The sequence below is a fragment of the Myotis nattereri genome (assembly GCF_964212035.1).
Source record: "Myotis nattereri genome assembly, chromosome: 13".
NCBI lineage: Eukaryota > Metazoa > Chordata > Mammalia > Chiroptera > Vespertilionidae > Myotis > Myotis nattereri.
The window spans coordinates 53774460-53798253 of NC_138088.1; the positions used below are offsets into that span (position 1 = coordinate 53774460).

The window sequence follows — 23794 nt, forward strand, 5'->3', positions numbered from 1 at the left end:
TCACCAGCCCATGAGTCATTAGCTTCCAAGGTCCCGTCCTTTCCTCCAGCAATGCCTGATACAACCGTGATCAAGGTACCTGCCAGGGGCTGTGCTAGGCTCTGGCCACACAGAAATGACCATCCACACCACAACCCTCCCACCAAGGCAAGGGCTAAACAGTCACTGAAATACGATTACCAGCTGGGATATGTTCCATGGAGGGAAAATGGGAACATGATTAGATTGTAAAGGCAGACCTGGTCCCACTTTGGGCAGTGAGGAAGGCTTCTTGGAGGAGGGGGGATACTTTGACGTAGGTCAGAAGAGAGTGGGGATGGTATGTGTTGGGAAGAGGAAACAGAATATGCAAAGACCCCGGGGTGGGCACTTTCAAAAAGTTAACACAAGGCCAGCCCGGCCTGTGCGCCTGGAATTCGGTGAGCAAGAGAGAAAAACTCTGCCTGGCCAGTGTGGCTCAGTGGTTGAGAGTCGACCTATGAACCAGGAGGATATGTTTTGATTCCAGGTCAGGGTACATGCCCGGGTTGCAGGCTTGATCCCCTATCCTGGAAGAGGCAGGCTGGGCCTCCTCCACCTTATCTCCAGGTGAAAGTACAGTCCACCCAGCTCAGAAATTATTTGGAAATAAACTATGGTTTCCAAACAAAGCTATCTCTTTAAACAGTGTTTGTTTCACTCTTTCTTGCCCAACAAAGGGTTGCCTTTGCTTTTGTTCTCTGTCCAGGTCCTTTGGCGGCGGCTCTCCACGCAGCCCAACCCCGGAGAAGGGGAGACACGTGTCCTCAAACCCAGGTGCCTCCCGGGAACAGCAAACCTACAGACCCCATTCCTGCCAACACCTACAGGCACCAAGACGCACTTGGGCTCCTGTTTCCGAAGGGATTCTGAACAGGAGGCTTGGTGTTCCCTCTTCTCACCTCGGAAACCAATCTTTGGCAGCTGAACCTGGAGATTCAGATTAATGGGGTCCTTTCCTGTGAAGCATAGGCACTCCATCTTGCTCCCACAACCTCGATGTTGCAAAAACTGCTATTTGAAATTGTCCACTAAACATAGATGGTCCTTTGATCTATGAATTAACTCTGCTATTCTTGGTTCTGTAAAGACGCTTGCTCAAATAATACGGAAAAGAAGCTCAATTACCTGGCCTTGTAAGCCTCTCTGCTGCCATCCCTGGTTACTGCCATGCCAGGTGTCTTTGAGTTATCTAAATGGTACTGTGCTCAAGGCTACAAGCTTCCTGCAAAATATCTCCCACTACATAGGGCTCTTTGTAAAGCCTGCAAAAGTTCCGGAAACTGCATATTTGGCAGACAAAGGAACTGGGAAGGTATCAAGGGAAAGCTTCCTCCATATTAGTTTGCTCAGACTCTGGAGATAACTCATCTGAGACCACTGGTGTAATAAAGACTCCAAATTTGACTTACTGATTAAGGCGTCCTCAGTTTAGCCCACTGATTTCCAATGTAACACCTGTCCCCAAAGTCTGTTTTGTTTTTTTTTTCTTCTGATCTCACTTTAAATAGCTCTCCTCCCCTCTGAGCTGACTGTATGTGTTTATGATAATCTCGGTGCAAAGCACACTTATCTATCTTCCTGTCCTTTCCTCTAAAGAGTCCAAAGGACAAAGCCTGATTATAAAAAGCCACGGCCACGCGGGGGCTGAGAGGAGCACAGGTGTCACACAGTAAGTCATGGCTCTGCCTGGGCAGGGCGCTTGGCAGGGTTGGGCAGCCAGAAGGACATGGCCCAGAGGGAACAGCCACTGTTCTGGAAGGATCCTGTATCTGGGTTCCACAGAGGTGCTGCCCCCTCCCTGTGTGGGGAGGCCTCACCCTCAGGGTCCCCACCTGGAGGGACAGCCTGATGGGACCCAGGCACCGGGCTTCCCTGGGCTCCAGGCCCCCTGCCCTTTCTGGGTTGGGCGATGGTACCCACTGTCTCTGTTTTCATTCATGTAGATGCTGCCCTCCTGGATCGTCGGCCTCCTCCTGCTGGCCACCGTCAGAGGTGAGGGTGCTGTCCCATCCCTGTGGTGAGGAAGGGGCCATGTCTGGTCTGGTGTCTGGGTGGGGCAGCTAGAGGCTTCATCATCATTATCATCATAATGAACAGCGTTATCATTATTTCAACAAAAACAACAATTGCCACCATTGGGGGAGTGTTGATGCTGAAGCAAACACAGGGCAACATCTTGGATACAGATGACCCTGGGGACCCACCCACCCTTTTCCTCCAGCAACTGGCTGTGATGGGGTGATCAAAGTGGTAGGCTATTGGGCAGAGGAGTTGGGAGAGGGTGCTCTCGACAGCCCCCCAAGACCCTCAGTCCCTTGCATGGATAAGTACGTGTCTGCAGCCTAAGCTACATGGATGTGTCCCGTGGAGAACTTTCCCTCCCTCCCCATCACTCCTCTTGCTGTTGCCACCTCTGTCTCTCCAGCTCCAATCTGAGCCTTTCCTCTGGCCTCCCTCCCGCTGGCCTTCCTTCTGCACCACGAGTCCTCCTTTCCTCCTCACCTCACCGAGCCCACTCTTGGCCTCCCTTCCATCTTGGTCACGCAGCAGGACCTGACTCCGGAGAGTAGAGCCCCCTCCCAGGTCTGGCTGCTCCTTGGGCCTTTCTGGCCCCTCTTGGTCTCCTTTGCTCCTCCCCTGCCTCCTCCTGCCCTAAATGTGAGCATCCCACAGAGGTCACTCCCTGCGCTCTCCTCCCCCTTTTCATGTGGCTTCCCCTTTGCCCAGCCTCTGCTCTCCACATGCCACCCCATCCCCTCCCACCCCCTCCAATTTCCAGGCAGCTCCACCAGGGGCTCCCACCACACCTCACAGTCACTTGCCCAGGCTCAGGCACCACTCCCTCCCCCGTTTCTCCACCCTTCCCTTCATTTCCACTGTCACCCAAGACTAGAATGCCTCTTTCCTCTCAGACCCACCACCCCTGTACTGTCCCACTCCAACCCCCACCTCTCCCAGGCTCTCCTGCCTCTGAGCCACCCACACTGGGTTCCCGAAAACACCTTCATAGAGCACCAGCCCCACCACCCTCACCAGCACCTCCCACTCACTATCCACCTCACAGCCCAGGTGCCCGACCCTGGCCTTCAAGCTCCTGCATTTACCACCTGAAGCAAGACTTGCTTTAGTCTCAGCAGCCCTTCTTCTGGGACTGGTCTGTCTTCCTGGAAGGAAGTCAAGGTCATCATGATTCCTTCCCTGTTAGATTTCCTCTCGTTCAAGGCAGGGTTTGTGCCTGATATGTCTTTCTATCTCTTCAGTGCCTAACTTTATTCCCAATTAAACTCCCCCAGTTCAAATCCTGGCCCACCATTGGCTGTGACTTTGGGCAGCTTACTTTGTCTCTCTGTGCCTTGGTTTTCCCATCTGTAAAATGGAAGTAATTCCTTATCATGGGCTATTTTGAGGCTTAAAGGGAATAATGCTGGTGAAGCGGTAGTGTGGTATCCGGCACAGTGTAAACAGTCTACTCTTGCTTCAGGTGGTAAAAATTGAAGACTATTATCAGTTTTTGGGTGAATGTCCAACCTCTGGTACCATTAGCTTCAGAGTTGAGGAAGCCTAAGGGAGAAGACCCATTGAAATCCTCTGGATTTGAGCATGCGCCCTCAGTGGGCACTCTCTGTAAAAATGCTTGTGCTGTAGATTAGAGCAGTGATCGGCAAACCACGGCTCACAAGCCACATGCAGCTCTTTGGCCCCTTGAGTGTGGCTATTCCACAAAGTACCACGTGTGGGCGCGCATGTACAGTACGATTGAAACTTCGTGGCCCATTGGCAGAAGTGGGTTTTTGGCCTGGGTGAGTCTATTTTGAAGAAGTGGCATTAGAAGAAGTGGGGGTACATTTGCTGAGGTCAACCCCTCAGATTGAGGACGTTTTTAGCAAAGGCCAGCTTAGGAGTACCGTAATTAAGTTAATAACAATGTACCTACCTATATAGTTTAAGTTTAAAAAATTTGGCTCTCAAAAGAAATTTCAATCATTGTACTGTTGATATTTGGCTCTGTTGACTAATGAGTTTGCCGACCACTGGACTAGAGGAAAGACCCTCAGATTTGGACGTGGTTATTTGGATGATCAGTGGTATTTATTGAGCCCCTACTGTATACAGAATGATGCAAAACTTAGTCATCCCTGGCCTTAAGAAATGTACCTTTTCTGAGAACAACAGGGAAAACCTGAAATGACAGAGAATAATTGGGGGACAATGTGCGTCAAGGGGTGACATGAAGACAAGGGGATTGGACCGTACCCAGGATGGGCTGCTGTGCTGGGTGTGGCGCCAGCGTCAGGATCCACCCAGCAGCATCTCTGCGCTACAGAATCGCAGGCGCTGTCATACCTGATGCCATGTGATGGCATGTAAAGGGCCGTCTGGGGCTCTCCTGGAAGAGGTAGTTTTAAGGCAGAAGGTTGCCAGGAAGCTCAGCCAGTCCCCCTCTGGCCTGATGATCAGGGTGAAAACAGCATGAAACAAGCGCTTCCGGTGCCCCGCTCCCTTCCTGTGAATTAGAATCGCCCAGAGAGGTGCTAGGAGTGTGCACAGGCGGTTCTTGTCTCCGTGGCATTTGGGGAGCACTGACAGCAGGTGGAGCCCAGCATTGGCCTCGCCACCCCAGGCTGCACCCTGAAACGCCTCCAGTGTAGCTGAAGCGAGGTCGCTCCTTTTCTGAACTCACAGTGTCCCGTGTGCTGCTCTCTCTGCCCCAGGAAAGGAGGTCTGCTATGAACCTTTCGGCTGCTTCCCAGATAACAAGCCATGGGGAGGGATTGTACAGCGGCCCCTGAAGCTATTCCCCTGGTCCCCCAAGGACGTGGACACCCGGTTTCTTCTCTACACAAATGAGAATCCCAACAATTTCCAAGTAAGAGGGGCCTGGCGGGACTGCAGGGCGGGTGGATTCGGGCGCCCACACTGGCGTCTGCACGCGGTTCTCTAAGGGAAAGGCAGGGGCGTGGGAAGGTCGGGGCGATGCTCCCTCTCTACTGGCAGCCACCTTTGCTCTCAGGATCGGGAACCCCTGATGAGGTCTATGGGTGCCGGGCCCAGAAACACCAACATTCCACACACTGTGCACAGGCCTTCCTGGCACTGACCCCCGATCCTGGGAGGAAGCGGGTAGGAGCAGCATTTATGGGGAATCCAGGCCTGGTGTGTCCATCTTCTCCTGCACTGGGGGTAGGAGGAGAGAAGCCGCTCAGGGAATGAGGGTGGGGGTGTCAGTCCTTCCTGATGAGCCAGAAGACAGTGTGGGAGAGGGAGTTGTTGTTGTTAATCCTCATCAGAGGACATTTTTTCCATTGCTTTTTAGAGATGGGAAGGGAGGGATGGAAGGAGAGAGGGAGAGAGAGAGAGAGAGAGAGAGAGAGAAATTGATACACTGATGTGAGAGAGACACATTGAATGGTTGCCTCCCATATGAGCCCCAACTGGGGCTTGGGATCAAACCTGCCACCCAGGTGCAAGCCTTTGACCGGGAATCAAACCATGACCCTTCGGTGCATGGGCCAATGCTCTAACCATGGAGCCACTCTGGCCAGAGTGGTAGGGGCATCTAACCACAAAAGCAAAAAGGACCCTGGGAGTGACCTCCAGTCCCCAGAAGGCCTGCGGGTGGAGGCAGGACAGGCTCTTCCAGGTGCTTAGAATTGACCAGGAAGAATGTGCTCAGAGCTCAGCTGCTCACAGCTCCACCCCTGACATTTTGGAAAGCAGGTGACTGGCCATCCATCCCTGAGGCCGGCTGCAGTGGGATTTTTGCTGACAAACTCCCGCTTAGAGCCCCCAGCTGGGAGTCCGCTTGGACTTGGTGGTTGGGCTGTTTTCATTTCTGATCCTTCCTCAGGCATGGTGCCCAGGGGGCTGGTGAAGGGGCCCCTGGCAAGTAGGCATCAGTTCTTAAGTGCTACAAGCTTGAGGTGCCCTTCGTGGCTCCACTGAGCCACATCTACCCTCGTTTTGGTGCTTCTGGCCTGTGGTCCTTCACTCTTTCTGTTCTAGAAACATCTTCCACCATCTGGGGAAGCCGAGGGGTCCCTTCTCAGGATGATGTATTTAAATGCGAAATAAAACACATTGAATTACAAAGGAAACCAATTATATTGAAAACAGTTATGAGAACATTTGAAATGATAAATATATGTCCCAGTCATATATATGCTGCTTTATTATTATCTCACTAAATAACAAGATCCGCGGGTTGGTCTTACTATGGGCACTACAAATAGTAATGAGAATAACTGATTTTTAAGATATCTGCGACCACTGTCCTGTGACATGAAAATACCTGTGACTCCCATTGGTGACAGAGTGCTGTTACAACGACGGTGGCTTGTTGCCCAATTTCATAATTAACAGAAATGCTAGGAAGTCCATGAACGTGGACCTTGTGAATCCTGTCCTAAAGCCCAGGGCAGGAACTCCTGTTCTAGCCCCACCCAACTTCGTGGGAGCTGATCCCGTGACCCAGTCTCCCTGGAACTGGCTCTCACGGGCCATTGGCTTGGAAAGGCCAACGTCCCAATTCACCTTTTCCACTTTAACCAGCGGATCTCCTCCACGGACCTGGACACCGTGAAGGCTTCAAACTTCCAACTGGACCGCAAGACGCGCTTCATCATCCATGGCCTCATAGACAAGGGGGAGGAGAGATGGCTGACGGACATGTGCCAGGTAGGGCCCTGCCCCCGGCCACTCCCTGCTGAGACCAGCACCCAGCACCCAGCTTCAAACACTTTCCAGGTCACTGCCCCTGAGACTGGGAACGCAGACCGTCCAGGAACAGATGCTCCTTCCTCAAAACTCTGAGGATACCCTGGTTCCTCTGGAGCGTCCACTGTCAAGTTTTCCCGACCCACAGACCTCTAGCCTGTCCTCTCTTCTGGAGACCAAAGAGACCCAGAGCCCAATCAAAACGCCCCAGAATCGGAGGCGTCATAAAATTCCCTGGCATTGGTCTCAGGTGGTTTATGTAAAGCCCCCGTGTGACATTAGAAACCCACATAAACGTGGCCCCTGAAACCATGCTGTCCCACAGAGCTCTCTGTGAGGGCGGAAAGGCTCCATGGCGTTATGTCCCAACCAGGAGCCACTGCTCCCCTCTGCTCAGACAGGACCTGAAATGGGGGGAGTTGACCAAGACTTGACTGTTAAATTGTATGGATTTTCATTCATTGTAAATAGCCACCCGGGGCCAGTGGCCACAGTATTGGATGGCGCAGTTCTGAAGGCATCAGGAATGTTAGTGATGAATCATTATTCATAACATCCATTTTCTGAGCACTTCCTCTGAGCCCGACATTGTGATCATTATTTCACAGTCTTTGTCTCATTTGACCGCCCCCCGTCCCCCACAAGCAATGTTGTGAGAAAGGTATGGTTATTTTTTTAAATATATTTTATTGATTTTTTTTACAGGGAGGAAGGGAGAGGGATAGAGAGTTAGAAACATCAATGAGAGAGAAACATTGATCAGCTGCCTCCTGCACACTCCCTACTGGGGATGTGCCCACAACCAAGGTACATGCCCTTGACTGAAATCGAACCTGGGACCCTTGAGTCTGCAGGCCGATGCTCTATCCACCGAGCCAAACCGGTCAGGGCTGAAAGGTAGAGTTATTTTTCCCATTTTACAGATGAGGAAATTAAGGCAGGAAAAGTTCAACACTTGCCCAGAGTAGAATCCAGAGGTGGGAATGCAAAGCCAGGTCTCCTGTCTATAAAATACCACAACCTTGTGTCTGTAGCTTTAGTCTTTAAAGGTGCCCAGGGGCATGGCTTTCCGCTTAGTCTGCACTGGGGAGACCTCAGGCAGCTTCTTCCCAAGGGTGTGCTGCTCCTCTGGTGGTTTGGGCGTTCACACGTGTCCCCAAGTCCCAGAAGGACGCCATGTGAACGTGGAGCTGTGAGAGTCAGGGGACATGTCCATCCCGATGCCGTGGCCTCCAGGCCACTCCTCCCTGCCTCACTCCCCAGGGTAGTCCAGGCCATCCTCCAGTGAACACAGGCTCTGCAGTGGCTCTTTCTGACAGTTATTTGGTCCCATCACGGGACCAGTCTGAGCTTGGGCAGCACGTGGCGGCCACACCACATAATATAAAAGATGCACATGTGGGCAGAGTTGTAGCTCCTCCATCTACATGTCACCCTGTCTGTTAATACCTTCTAGCTCCCCCTACGCATTGTTGGGAACATAAGGGCAGCCCTCCCGTGGCTTCAGCACCCAGTACAGTGGCAGCGAACTTAGTGCAAGTGGCAGCCAACTTCCCGTAAAGGACTGGGGAGTAAATAGTTTAGCATTTGCAGGTCATATGGTTTCCCTCAACCCTGTTGTTGCTCCAAAGCAGAGGGAGAGAATGTAAACAAGGGGGTGTGGCTGTTCCCAATAAAACTTGATTTATATGAGCAGGTGGATCTGGACCTCCCATAACAGTGGGCTAAGCCCTGATGTAGTCAGCGATCCTGTTTCTGCCTGGCTGTGTCAGTAACCACCTGGGAGACCTTAGGCCAGTCACTTACTCCATTCCAGGCCTCAGATTTCTCATCTGTGAAGTGGGGATCAGGTACTGAGTTCCTGGTGAAGTGGTGAGGATTAGGAAAAGTGGGAGGAATATGAAAACTCTGACACAAATGAGATGCTTGGTGGCTGTGAATTCCTGTCTCTGGAGTGTGCGGCCTGTGCCTGTTAATATTTTGAATTCTCCCTCTTGTTTTTTCTCACCTAGAGAATGTTTAAGGTGGAGAAGGTGAACTGCATCTGCGTGGACTGGATGGGTGGGGCCAGGACAGATTACAACCAAGCCGTCCACAACATTCGAGTCGTGGGAGCTGAGATAGCGTTCTTAATACAAGAGCTGTCGGTAAATCCTCCTGAGCCCCATCCTGTGGGGAGGGCCCCGAGGGGGCAGGCAGACCCCGTGGGCCCAGAGGCAGCCTGGGGACCGGTGCACAGGGGCTGGGCCTGGAAGCCTGGACACACAGAGGGGGGTTTCCTAAAATGAAACTGTAGCCCTCCCCTCCTGGCGTGTCCTGAAGATCCCTAGTGGCACCTGGGCCTAAGGAACCACTTTGGGCCTCGGTTTCCCCTTTTGAAATAACCAGTCCTTGGAAGCTGTTCTGGGAATGCTCAGCCCAGAAGATGGGTCTTCTTTCTCAGAATGGGGAACGCCCCTTACCGCCTTCTGGAAGGTGTATTCCTGAGCACCCAGAGCTGGGCACACTACCCAGGCTCTCCAGGCAGGCCCAGGCCCTGCGGGAGGGGAGGGAGGCCGGGGTGGGTGTGGATGGAGCAGGCAGCGCCCGTTCAGGCTCCCCAGGCCACCTGCAGTGGACACAGAGGCTGCTGGTCCGCACTGTCTTCCCCCCTCACTCCTGACGCCCCAGCCTGCACACTGGGACTGGGGTCTCTGGAGACTGCGCTGGCCCAGGGTCGGGTGACACTGGCCTAGGAGGTCCAGGAGCCAGGTCATTGCTCCTGAGACCTGTCCCCATCCCCTTCCCCAAGCCAGGGCGTCTCCACTGGGCCTGGAGGTCCTGACCCGCCATTCTTCCACAGACCAAGATGGGCTACAGCTTGGAGAACGTGCACCTCATTGGCCACAGCCTGGGCGCGCATGCAGCTGGCGAGGCGGGCAGGAGGTTGGGGGGCTCCGTGGGCAGGATCACAGGTAAGGGGTGGGGGTCTGGAGTGACAGGGGTAGGCATGTAGGGTGATGGAAGCCCAGACACACACACTTCTCATGGCCAAGGGCGCCCCCACTGGTCCACCAGGTGCACTGATTTTAGGTGCTGCCAGACTTAAATTTAAAAAATAATTGCCCATATATTTTCATGTGAATTCCAAAAAGAAAGGATTGTAAATAAAAACACGTTTATTAAAAAAGAAAAATAGAACTAGCACATTCAACTCATGACTTCTGGATTATTATTGCTAGAGTACGGCAGATTTTTGAACAGTGAAATGGTTTTTTAATATAAATTCATCAGTTCCACAAATATTAATTGTTGTGGCAGTGCCAGCTACAGGCAGAAAATGAAAGTAGCTGAGACCTATCACAGGAAGCACATGGTATATAATAAGAATGAATGAATGAATCACTAGGCAAATGAAGGTCACACAAGACTTAGACACAGACACCGCTGAGTCCCGTGTATGTCACTGTGCACACAGTGTGATGCTGTCTCCATTGCCCAGGGCTGTGTGCTAGGCATTGGGGGAAGGATGGGGGATTCATAGATTATGTTTACAGAGACTCAGATTGCAAAGTTCTTTCTCTTATACCTTTGTGTGGGGCTTTCACAATAGCCACATAAGGAAGGGTGCTGTTATTCCCACTTTCCAGATGAGGAAAAGGAAGCTCAGGGAAGACATGCCTTTGACCTTGAGCAGAACCTGGGCTAGAATATAGGTCACTGAGTCTGTGGGCCATGCTCCTCCCACCTTCTGCTTCTCTTTGAAGATGAGCTGGGCACAGCCCCTGCTTCAGGCAGAAAGCCGCATGGATATTGTGGGTCCAAGGGTTGGAACCTGGTTTGTCACTGTCCACCTCCCCCTTTCAGGACTGGATCCTGCACAGCCATGCTTCCAGGGCACGCCCGAGGAGGTGCGGCTGGACCCGTCGGACGCCATGTTTGTGGATGTGATTCACACAGATACCTCACCCATAGTCCCTAACCTAGGTGAGTTCCTCACTCCACCTCTTGGTGGCCAGGGCTATAACTGGTAAGAGTAGGTCCAGGGGTGGTATTCAACGTGGTTAACTACAGTAATAGCTTGGATGCCAACCAGTCAAAGTGGGTGTCAGCTACAAATTGCCAGCCCAGCGCCAGTGGTATCAGCCTGTGGCCCCAGGCAGGTCAGACACACACTGGTGTAGCCTATGGAAGGCTGTTGCTCAGTCCTCAAACCCTGTGACCTTCCCTATCTCCACTATCCATTCCTGCACTGGTGGGGCGGGGGTAGTGGGGGGTCGGGTAGGTGTTGAGGGTCCTTAGTGTTGCTGCAGAGGCGGGAGAGGCTTCTGCCAGCACTGCTGTGCTCACCAGCCAGAAGCCAGGCTCCCTGCTCCTCAGTGCTACCTCCCATGGAGGCGGGAGAGGCTCCCTCAAGCTTGGCAGCTGTGAGCCCGGCTTCTGGCTGAATGGTGCTCACCCTGTGGGAGTGCACTCACCACCAGGGGGGCAGCTCCTGCATTGAGCGTCTGCCCCCTGGCTGTAAGTGCATATCATAGCGAGTAGTCATTCCGCTTTTCGGTCATTTTGAATATTAGGGTTTTATTGTATAGGATGCTTGACCTGTACTTGCAAAATGCAATGTTAATTTTTGAATATTTTGCCCACTTATTTTGTGGAAATTTTGGTTATAGTGTGTGTTGTTGGAAATGAAATATATTCCTTTATTTAATGCTTCTAAAATAAAATGGGTGAGTTGTTGTTAGTTTAAAGAAATGAAAATTTAAAATAAATAAATTAATGTAAAAAATTAATATTACATAAACGCAATTTTTTTCCCTCAGTATTTTCTTATGTAACCCCTCATGAAACATGCCTACAAAGGGTATCCTATCTAATAGTAGACAAACATGGTAATTGAGCATACCTTCACTATGCCTCCCATTCGCTAATCAGCACAATATGCAAATTAACCGTCAACAAAGATGGCAGCTAACTTGCATACTGCAGGCAGGGTGGGACAGTGCCATCCCCCCTGCCCTGCAGCCATCGGGCCTGCTATCTGTGTCGCAGGGCGACGTGCATCCGTGTGCAACCCGACCCGGGGCGGCACCCCAAACCCCGGAACGGCCCTGCCATGTGCGCGACCTGGGGAGGCGGGGAGGCAACCAGGGATCGGGAATTGCACCAGTCCTGATAGGTGTCTATGATGCAAAATGGTATCAGGAGATATTGGTATTGTTCACAGCTTCCCCAGGACAAACAGACAGATAGACACACATGAAAATACACATGTTGGCATGCTCACTGCCTCTGCTCACTCCTCCTTCCTTATCTTGCTACGGGCTCATCTAGGAGAGGGATCTGCAAAGCCTGGTGGGGTGGCTGTGCTGAGGGGACAGTTCGACAATAAGACTCTCGCTCTGGTCTGAAGGGGTCGGACGCTCTCTAAGGCCATGACCTTGTCGCAGGCCCCCTTCCCTCCCTGCTTACCGCTGTTTTCCATGTTTCAGGTTTTGGAATGAGCCAGAAGGTGGGCCATCTGGATTTCTATCCAAACGGAGGAAAGGAAATGCCCGGATGTCAGAAAAATATCCTTTCTTCCATCATTGACATAAATGGAATTTGGGAAGGTACGTGCATTAGCAAACAAGAGGGCAGTGCCCTCCCTGGGGAGAAGGCAGGATGCATGGCTGGGCCCTGGTAGCACTGAATTTGCCTCCATGTACTGCATGCTCATTCTGTCCCCGGCATTGTCACAGCGCCATGAGGGAATTACTCTGCTTATCCCCAGTTTACAGCTGAAGAAACTGGGTCTGAACAGTTATCAAATTTGCCCAAGGCCACCTTATATTAAAGTTCAATTTCTGGCTGCAAAGTCCTAACCTCATACCCAGTTGAACCTGGGACCCTTGAGTCTGCCGCCTGTGTTGTCCCCCTCATCAGGATGCTGAGGCCTGAGGTGGACGGGCATGTTGGCAAATACCAGTTCTAGCTGTGCCCACCCCCACCCCAGCTGCTTACACTGCTTGCTCCTTGAAGGGCGCCCACAAAGACATGGAGGGCTTTGATGTTTTTGCTCTTTGCTGTGGGCAGGTGCTAGGACAGGAAAGGGACTGAGCTGGTAAAAGGACCGAGTGGGGACACGCTCTGTGGGTTTGGGGAGCGCGTGCAGGGAGCAGGAGGCCTGGAGGTCTAGGGGGGATGAGGCTTGTGCATGTCAGTGTCAGAAATTCCAAACCTGTAGAGAATTTTTATGAGTTTATTGGAGCCAAACTGATGACAATTGCTGGGAAGCAAAATCTCCACAGACTGAGAACATGCTCCGGAGAACGGCAGTTTTGTGGCTTATTTTATACATTAGAGTAAAAAGAAGAGACATAGGGGTTCCATGAAATCCAGGGGTGGTAGATTAGGGAGGGGGAGGAAAGTAAAACGGGAAATCTCTGGAATTGGATAAACAGTAAAATAGAGGCTCATGCTTTTACATGGGTGGGAACAGGAGAGCTAATGATCAACATGGACAGCACATAGAGGTGGTATTTGGGGAACAAGGTCACAGTGAGGGGTTCTGGGGTCTGGTTTTCTTATAAGGGGGTGCCCTGAGGGATCTGGAAAAGATTACTCTGATATTTAAAAGGTTCGTTTTTTTAGATGCAAAAAGAAAACAGTTTCACCTAAGGTAAAGGTTCCTTATCACCCTGGCCAGATGGCTCAGTTGGTTGGAGCTTTGTCCTAGATACCAAAACGGTTTTGAGTTTGATTTCTGGATAAGGCGCATATGGGAGGCAACTGATTGTTGTTTCTCTCTCACATCGATATTTCTCTCTCTCCCTTCCACTCTCTCTAAAATCAATGAACATATCCTTGGGTGAGGATTAAAAAAAAAAAGAAAAGATTAACCTTTGTCAAAGAAGCTCTAGGCCTGGGACAGGACTACCCTCCATGACCAGCTTTTAATTAGGAATTTTTACGTTCAGCCACCCCACGTGGTTACTTTCGGCCTCTGAGTTTGTAAGGCCACCATGCAGGCCTCCCCTGAGTTTGTCGGGTTTAGTATGTGGCCCCTTTTTCGTCCCCATGAGGTCTGCGTTTACATGAGAGACAGGCTCAGTCCCCCTAGGATTAGGTGATTTATGCACCACCTCCATCACCTGTCCTTGTCTGGCCTCTGCTCTTCTCCTGTTGCCTCTCCCTGGAGACCAGGCTTCATCTCCCCCCTGCACATGGAGGCTTTGAGTCTGCCTTCATTTCATTTTAGTGTTTATTTGTCTCCGCTGGGAGATTCCCGGGCATTCCAGACACCCCAGTACCCTGCTCAGGGCTGGCTCAGAGCAGGCGCTCAGTACAGCCCACTCCACTGAGCAGAGAGGCCTTCTGTGGCATTGAATATTCCATGTGCTTAATGTGAATGAGTAGAGTCAATAAAGCAGTAGCCAACATCCACCATCAGCCAATGGAGCCTTTGAGCGCTCTGCCCAGCACCAGGTAACTCCAGGGAAGACCTGCTTGTGTAACACTGAGTCACAATGAGGCTGCTCCTCCCAGAAGCCACCAGCAGGGCCCACATAATAGCAAGGAGCCCAGCTTTAATGAAAGAGGCAATTCACAGTGAACAAGCCCAGAGGATGTGCGTCTATTGTGTGGGCTCCCAGTCACCCAGGCGCTGGGCTGGAGGAACAACTAAATCCACTTGCCCCTCTGTTATGGATCCCAGGGCAGCAATTCTCGGTGAAAGAAAAAATGAAGGGGGAAACAGGTTGTGTTGTCTGGTGATGACTGTTGGTGCAGTAGCCACTGGGCCCTGGGGCAGGCAGAGCTAATCCACCAGCACAAAGAGGACCCCAGACCTCCCAGAAGTGGTCCCCAGGTATGTCTGTGGTCAACGTGCATCATGCCATGGGAGGTTTTGTACAAAGGAGCTGGAGAAATGAAAAAAACAAAATAAGAAGACTTGGGCCGTAACCGGTTTGGCTCAGTGGATAGAGCGTTGGCTTGCGGACTGAAGGGTCCCAGGTTCGATTCTGGTCAAGGGGACGAACCTTGGTTGCGGGCACATCCCCAGTGGAGGGTGTGCAGGAGGCAGCTGATCGATGTTTCTCTCTCATCGATGTTTCTGACTCTCTATCCCTCTCCCTTCTTCTCTGCAAAAAATCAATAAAATATATTTTTTTTTAAAAAAGAAGACTTGGGTTTAAAGAAAAGGGCGGAAGATAAAATGCAGTGACACAGTGGCCTAGGGCCCAGGGGACCTTGGTCTCCACTGCTTTGACCTCAGGCTTTCCAAGGAGGAGGATTTTCTCAGTCTGGGTCCATGGGCACAGAAAAGCTGCATTCCTGGGACAGGCCAGGCAGGTATGGTCCCTGGTTCTCAAACTGGGGCCCTCTGGCCAAACCCTGCCCACAGTAGCCGGTTGTCGGCCTTCACAGGGACCGATTTTAAAGAGGGAATGCACTGCTGTCATGTAAGCATGGAACATTGTCATGTCAAAGTCACGATGCAGGTTTCTCATGAAAAATCAGAAGACCAAGCAATCTGGGCCTTAACATTCAACAACTGGGTGATGGTGTAAGATTCCTTTGGAAAGCTATTGCCTCTCTCTCTCCCTCTCTCTCTTCCCTGAAACCTCTCTCTCTCCCTCTTTCTCTTCCCGCCACCTCTCTCTGTCTCTCCTTTCTGTATATATTTTTCTCACTCTCCCCAAGACCCCCAGCCCTCATCCTTCACTTCTGTCAGATGCTTGGCCCCTGGAGGATTGGACACATGTCCTTGTTAGAACTCGTCCCTCCTCAGCAGGTGCCCAGCCCTGAGTAGGTCCTGCTCAGCACACAGTCACGTGGGGGGCGGGGAGGGGGAGGAGTGGAAAGATACCAGAGACAAACCCCAGGACTAAAGAAGCCCCCAGATACCACCTCTATGTGCTGTAAATGTTGATCATTAACTACTTGCCCCACAGTATGTCAAAGTCAATGACAGGAATTTGGAATTGTGACCCAGGCATTTGGGAATGCTGACTCCCCTCTATGAAATGAGGAGGGGCCTGCTTATTCAGATCAGAACATTCAAGCTTCAAAAGTGAGAGTCTCCTGTGAGCTCCCGTGGCTTTTGCTTCCTCAGGAACCCGAGACTTTGTAGCCTGCAATCACCTGAGAAGCTACAAGTACTACTCCAGCAGCATCCTCAACCCCGATGGCTTCCTGGGCTACCCGTGTGCCTCCTACGAGGAGTTTCAGGAGGTGGGTCTCCCTAGGGGCCTGGGGAGGGTGGGGTGGCTCTGTGGTTGTTGGTTCTGTCCCTGTGGCTTGGAACAGAGCAGAGATGTAACTCCATGATGAGTAAGAGGAGGTGCTGGTAACGCCGAGTCTCGCAGAGCCTTCTTCCTCCGGGGAGCGGGGTGGGCAGGCGGCAGATGGCCCAGACCTGACTGGGGGGGCCTTCCCTAGATCCCCAACTTTTCATTCTGAAAAATTCTCAAAGGATGCCTGGACGGCATAGGTGAGATGGATGCATTAATCAATGGATGGAGGGTAGATGGACAGATGAATAGGAAGATGATTAGATGGATGAGTGGATGATAGAAGGAGGGAAGGAAGGAGGGATGGATGGATGGATGGATGGGAAGATGAATTGATCAGTTGAGTCAGTGAATGAGTGAAAGGCCTACCACTCACAGACGAATTTTTGTTTTTCCACTAGAATGGCTGTTTTCCTTGTCCAGTCACAGGATGCCCCAAAATGGGGCACTATGCTGACCAATTTCAGGGGAACACCAGCGCCGTGGGACAAACGTTTTTCCTGAACACAGGAGAGAGTGGTAACTTTACTCGTAAGTTTCCATTGTACCCATTTAAAAGCTGCAAATGATTTTAAAAGGTGTATCAACCTTGTTAGTTAGGACCCTTGGTAGCAATGGATAGAAACTCAACACCAGCCAGCTTAAATGATGATGGAAGGATGGTAGAATGGCATTTGTCTTGCCTCTCACGTTCATCCCTTTAACCAATAATCCTGACCAGTGGAGTAGGTCGACCGAGAATGGCCCAGGCTGGTCACATGTCCACCCCACCCTGTGGCAGGAAGGACGGATCCATTAACACAGCAGTTCTCAACCTGTGGGTTGCGACCCCTTTGGCGGTCGAATGAACCTTTCACAGGGGTCGCCTAAGACCATCCTGCATATCAGATATTTACATTATGATTCATAACAGTAGCAACATTACAGTTATGAAGTAGCAACGGAATTAATTTTACGGTTGGGTCACAACATGAGGAACTGTATTTAAAGGGCCAGAAGGTTGAGAACCACTGCATTAGCAGAAGGCATGATGGGGCAAAGGCACCACCTGATTACCCACCATGCTAGTCCCCCTGTTTACACACATGTGAGCATGCTGTGTTTTTTGGTGTTATTTTGCCCAGCTTCTCACTTAAAAAGAAGATAGTAAAAGCATCAATATTTGTTTATTATAATTAATACTAAGGTCTCAGTGCATGAATATTTGTTCACGGGGTTGGGGCGGGGGTGGGTTCCTCAGCCTGACCTGCACCCTCTCCAATCTAGGAGCCCTCAGAGGAACTCTCTCCAATCTTGGAATTTCTGTCTGTCTTTTCAATCATATGAGCGAATTGTCTGAGACCCCAAGTCAGTTTGGTTTGTTGCTCACAGAATAATAGAGGCATTTTTTTTTCTTTGCTTCATTGGTGGAGATTTCCTGGAAGTTTTAGGATAGCTTCCCTTTAATTTATCCTAGACACTCTGATTTTACTTATGTCTCTCACCTTTGCTTTCCCTCCATTCCCCACCGCAACAGTAACTCGCTCCAGGCTCACTTTTCTCTAGTGTCTAGGAGATCCGTCTGCCATCAGAACTACTATTCCCAGAATTCCTGGTGCTCCCTGCGCTCTCTGTCCCACGGCCTCCCACTCTGCCAAGTCCTCCAAGCCGCCAGCCCTCCCTCTCTGCTCTCCCTCTGGTGGCTTGGGGAAGTCCTCCAAGCCACTCCACTCTTCTCCGCTGGCTCTCCAGCTCTGCTCTCTGTCTGGCGGTTGAAGGGGTATGGATCCAAGCCTCCGGCTCTCCCACTCTGCTCTCTGCCAGGAGGCTTGGGGGGAGCGACTGAGGGAGCCACGTCCCCCAAAGCTGCTGGCTCTCCCACTCTGCTCTCTGCCAGGCGCCTGTGTATGCAAATTAACTCACCATCTTTGTTGAGTTAATTTGCACGCTCACTCCTGATTGGCTGGTGAGCATAGCAGAGCAATTGTCAATTTACCTGTTTCTCTTTTATTATATAGGATTACATGATGGCTGAAAAGAAGAGCATTTATTTTCCAAGGGAGTTTTACATTGAAAAACATTTATGCAGCACTTCACAAAACACTGTTTACAGAGGGTATTTCATGCAAGATGACACTTAGCATACACAATAGCAGTTGGGAGTATCTATAAAGCTTACAAGCATATTCCTTTAAGTCAGAATGCACCTTAGCAATATGCTTGCATGTGTGCGGGAGAAAGTATTCAAGGATGTTCACTGCAGCATTGATTTTAGTACCAAAATAAATGCTGATCCTTCCTCGAATGGTTACATACAGGATGTGGTTGTTTAACAAGTGGTGGAGAAAGCTAGATATCCACCACTTGTTAAACAACCACATCCTGTATGTAACCATCCAAGGAAGGATCTAGAAAACCTCTAAGGCATATTAAGTAAAAAGGCAAATAGCAAACCATCACGGAATATATCCTGTTCCAGTCAGGGTCTCTGCAGAAGACAGAGCTCATTCAAGTGCTTCAAATGGAGACCTCACTGGAGGGCCCGCTTTTGGAGGAGGGGACAGGGTTGAAAGAACAAACGAGGGATGCTGAGGGGCCCAGAATCTAGTGGCTGCGGGGCGCCAGGAATGGGGTGAAGGCAGCTACTGCCAGAACCTGGTACTAGAGCAAGGAGGCTGCAGGGGAGCAAGCACCTCATCTCCCTCCTCCTGCCGCTGGCCTCCTTGCAAGCCTCTGATGGGCTGAACCCAAGGGAAAGCCAGGAGCAAAAACCCCTGGTGAGGCCAACCTTATGGAGCACAGGACAGGACAGGGAAGGGCAGTGACTCAGTCTGGCCTGGTGATGGATGGAGAGAATAGAGCAGTGCCTACTCTTTACGGAAGGGGAAAAAGACCATATATTTTTACATATATTTTTATTAATTTCAAAGAGGAAGGGAGAGACATGAAAAAATAGAAACATCAATAAGGAGAGAGAATCATTGATTGGCTGCCACCATCAGACCCCCTACTGGGGATAAAGCCCGAAACTCGGGCTTGTGCCATGACCAGAAATTGCCTGATTCATGGGTCAACCCTGTCCCATTGAGCCATACCATACAGGCAAGAGCCTAACGTTTTATACAGTCATATGTGTGTGTGTAAATGCTCCTAGAGAGCTCTCGGTCAGAGTATCCCAACCTCAGCTCTGCTGGAATCCGGGATGGATCACTTGTTACTGGGCCGCTCTCCTGTGCATTGCAGTGTGGTTAGCAAATCCGTGGCCTCTACCAGCGAGATGCCAGGAGCCCTGCACCCACGCACCCCATTCCCTGGGTGGGACAATCAAGAACATCTCCAGACAATGCCAATTGTCCCCGGGCAGCAAATCACCCCGCTGGGCTTGGTTAAGTCTACACACCAGACTGGGAAGACCCTGAGATGGAGGGCAGGTGGACAGAGCGCTGAGAAAGGGTTTACTCATTTTTAAATAATTATCTGTGTTATTTTCCCACTGAGAACATGTCCATGGCATGGGAAAATAACAAAAATAAAAACAAATAAAACAACAGTAAGTCATTTATCCAAATGTTGGAGCCCAGAAGTGTCCCTCTCCCAGTGGTCTTTCTGGTACAGTCAATGGTGGGCACCTGGGTACCTGGGTATAGTAACCAGCCTCCCTCCCATCGGAACACACACCTGGCTGGGTTGGGAAGAGATTATGCTGAACTGCAATATGTACTTCCCCCTGAGTCCCTCACCCCACCTAGCATCAGAATTCCTGGGACCCCAACTGCATTGAAGGAAACCATTCGTTACACTCGTCCTTACCTCCCACTCATGGGGGATTCAGAGCTTGGAACAAGAATGCTCCCATGGGTCATTTTGTTTTCCAACAAGATGAGTTCATTGAACTGATAGTATCTTTTCTTTGCACAGGTTGGAGATACAAGGTATCAGTCACACTGGCTGGAAAAAAGGAAATGAGTGGGTCCATCATGATTGCTTTATATGGAAGCAATGGAAACTCAAAGCAATATGAAATTTTCAAGTAAGTTTGATAGTATAGCGAAATGACCATACGTTACCTAATAAATTATTAATACAAGATTGGATGTAAACTTCTACATACAGCTAGCTATACAGAACCTTTGAATCCTAGAATGTCAGAGTTGAAGAATGTCTCTTAGCATCTAATTCAATCACCCCATAGGAGAAGAGGGAGGCCCAGAGAGGAAGCACTCACGATATTAAAGGCTGACTCCTTCTGGATTGCCAATCACTGCTTCCTTCCTGCTTAAATTATGGGGTTATTGTTGTTTTATTTCTAATTTTTTAAAAAATTTTATTTCAGAGAAGGGATGGGAGGGGAAGAGAGAGAAAGAAACATTAATGATGAGACAGAATCAGTGATCAGCTACCTCATGCACACCCCCTACGGAGGATAGAACTCACAACTTGGGCATGTGCCCTGACCAGGAATTGAACTGTGACCTCCTGGTTCATGAGTCCACACTCTACCATTGACCCACACCAGCCAGGCCCTCCTTAAGTTTTATGAATATCATGTTCTCCTTAAACAAGGCACATTTATATGGCAACTCCTTCCCATCCCACACACACACTCCATCCCCAACTCGTGCTGTGTTCCACGTGAAGCCTGAAGCTAGCTTCCTGTTGTGATGGTAGCTTCAGCACCTAGCTTTGTGAGTATGTGAGGCTCTTGGTAAAAATGTGTAGGGTAACTGTGCTGTAAAATTAGATTCTGTGTTTGCACTAAGTTTGCAGAATAATATTCATGTTAAGTTAAAGTTCTTTGACTACATTATGCTACATATGAGATGCCCACAGATGACCCCAGCTGAAGCACATGCATCTATAAACAAAGATAACGAGTCCTTCATGAAATTAAAGAGTCAATTGGCTGCCCCAAGTAGTTGACTTCCCTATAGGTACCAATCAAGACAGTGGACATCTAGAGTCCACTATTATTCTAAAGGTGTGTTCTTCACAGATAAGTTTTTTTTTAGTGACCCTGGATGTGTATGGAGGCAGTGAAGGGAATTGCAGAAAGCCAATAGCAGCAGCCATTGTTTGGAGTAACAAGAAGGTGCTCACACCCTAGAATTCATTTATCCAGCTGATAGAATACTTTATGTCTATGTTTGCAGAGGATCCCTCAAACCTGATGCACAACATGTGCGTGACATTGATGTGGACATCAACGTTGGAAAAATCCAGAAGGTTAAATTCCTCTGGGACAAACGTTGGCTAAATATGTTCCGGTACAAACTGGGGGCTTCGAAAATCACAGTGCAAAGTGGAGAATATGGAACTAAGTGAGTATCTTTCATTGCACCTAAGTCTTGTTTCTGTATTTCCTTATCAATCTATCTCTGCAAACATACATGCATACATTCAATCACTCACCCATCTACCTACATATTCTTCTACCCACCTATTCCTTCACCCCTTTCTCTCCATCCACTTAACCCTGACCTATGCACTTATCCATGCAGCCATTCATCTACCCAACTATTCCTCTCAACTCTGCATCTTTCCATCTATCCTTCTGATTTACTTGGAAAAATCAATTATTGTTTTTCTTAAGACAAATTCAACTTTGCCAGAGCAAGACATCAATTGTAAAGCATGGGTTCAAGAAACAGGCCAATAGAGACTCCATTTTATCTCAAACAAGAAGGAAAGCACCCAGGCCGTAGCTGTAGGAAATCTCGGGTTTATTTCCATTGGGTGCATTTATTCATACAAATTGTTTTGTGTGGAGACTGAGGCCTGAGAGGAATACAGACTGTGTGAGGATCTAGCTCCCAGTGGCAAGCTCTTCTCTTGCTGAGAGGATGGAATCTTACTGGTGAGAGTAGGGAGAGAACATTACAGTGTTTACAATATGGCAAGAAAAAAGGCGACCTTAAAAGAGGATGATACAAAACAACAGATGTCAGCGTCTGAAGGAAACTCAGAGATCACCTCTCAACTGCTTTCATGTTAGGTGAGAAGAGTGGGGTTCGCAGAGTCACATAACGTGTCTATGGCCACCCAGGAACGCTAGAGGGAAGAGTATTTGCAAACTATTTTCAAAAACATATAGGAAGACCTTGCTCAGCTGCATGACTTAGCTGTGCTGACAGTACATGGTCATAGTCCAAATTCCTGGGCGTGGTACTGGAAGGGTCAGAGGTCACTGGAGCTATGTCAGTACTTTGTTTATTCAAGAGCAGAGCTTGAGCCTGAGGTACGACCAGGACTTGGACCCCAGTCCTCTGACCTCCAATCCAGCCACATTCTGAAGCTGAGCTCTGAGGGAGGCTCATCTTTAGCAAAGACGCCCACAGGAAAGGAGGCGGCCAGGTCTCCTGCATCTCATGGCTGGGTTGTTGCCCCATCTGGACGGGCTTCACCCTCTTCAGGAGTGACCTCCCTCCGTGGTCTTTCCCCCCCAACATCTCTATGGAGATATAATTTTCATAGCCTGTATTCACCCATTTAAAGTATATACTTCAGTGATTTTTAGTATATGTGCAGAGTTGTGGAATCATTTGCAAGGTCAATTTTAGAACATTTCATCACCCTTCCGAAAAAAACCCCCACATATCAGCCATCATCCTATAACCTCCCACCCCTTTTCTCCAGCCCTGGGCAACCTGCTTTCTATTTCAATAGATGTTCCTATTCTGGACATTTCATATAAAAGACAATATTCATAGTCCTTTGTGACTGGATTTTTTCATGTAGCATAATATGTTCAAGGTTCATCCATGTTGTGACATGTATCAGTTCTTTATTCCTTTTTACTGCCAAATAATATTCTCTTATATGGATATACCACCTTTTATTTTTCCATTCAGCAGTGGATGGACATCAGGCATGTTACCACTTTGGAGCTATTATGAATAATGCTGCTGTGAACATTTATGTACAAGTTTTTGTGTGAACATATGTTTTCATTTCACTTGGGTACATACCTAGGGGCGGAATTGCTAGGTTATGTGGTAACTACTATGTTTAACCTTTAGAAGAACTGCCAGACTGTTTCCCAAAGTGGCTGCCACATTTTCCCTTCCCAGAAGCAATATATGAAGAACCCCCCCAGGTTCTGAACTCTAGGGAAAGTCCCCTCTTGGAAGGTGGGACACCCCAATCCCCAAATTCATTGCCAAGCCCACCCAAAGCCTCATGTTTTGAAAATCTGTGGTTGACACAGCTGATTCACTTTCAGCTTGTTAAAAGGCCAGGGGAGGTGAGGGTGTTCTTTAAGTGGTTTTGCTTAGTAATAACCACCTGAACTCTGAATGGTGTAGCTGAGCCTTTCAATCAAAAGGTCTGAACTCCAGGGTTTGGCTAAACACTGTGTACTCACCTGAGGTGACATTTCTCCAAGCTGCCAAGCCTCACACTGAACATGTTCTCCTCCACAGGTATCAATTTTGCAGTGGCGACACCGTGAAAGAACACCAGTTACAGTCCCTTCTCCCTTGTTAAAAATGTGGTGCCCTTGCCCTAATTGGTTTGGCTCATGGATAGAGTGTCGGCCTGCAGACTGAAGGGTCCCAAGTTTGATTCTGGTGGCATGTACCTTGGTTGTGGACACATCTCCAGTAGTTGGTTGTGGGAAAGTCGCCAGTAGCAGGAGGCAGCTGATCAGTGTTTCTGACTCTCTATCCTTCTCCCTTCCACTCTGCAAAAAAAATCAATAAATTATATTCTTAAAAAATGTGGTGCTCTCTTGTATCTTTGTGGTAATAAATGTTTAATGCCCTCGGGTTGACATTGAGGTGTTAGTTTGCCATGCTCTGGGTTCTGGGGTCACGATTTGGAAACGATTT

At 49.5% G+C, this 23794-nt stretch overlaps 1 protein-coding gene across 1 annotated transcript; it reads left to right on the forward strand.

Annotated features, from left to right (window-relative positions):
- Positions 1-1697: 1697 nt before the first annotated feature.
- Positions 1698-23450, forward strand: LOC308528700 (pancreatic lipase-related protein 2-like; the record flags this gene model as incomplete). Its single annotated transcript, XM_081104448.1, has 13 exons — positions 1698-1805; positions 1965-2013; positions 4734-4888; positions 6571-6696; positions 8748-8882; positions 9578-9689; positions 10582-10701; positions 12207-12326; positions 15812-15930; positions 16391-16520; positions 19887-19998; positions 21119-21286; positions 23387-23450. 13 exons carry the CDS (start codon positions 1698-1700, stop codon positions 23448-23450), a joined length of 1518 nt encoding a protein of 505 aa, XP_080960574.1.
- Between the last annotated feature and the right edge of the window lie 344 nt (positions 23451-23794).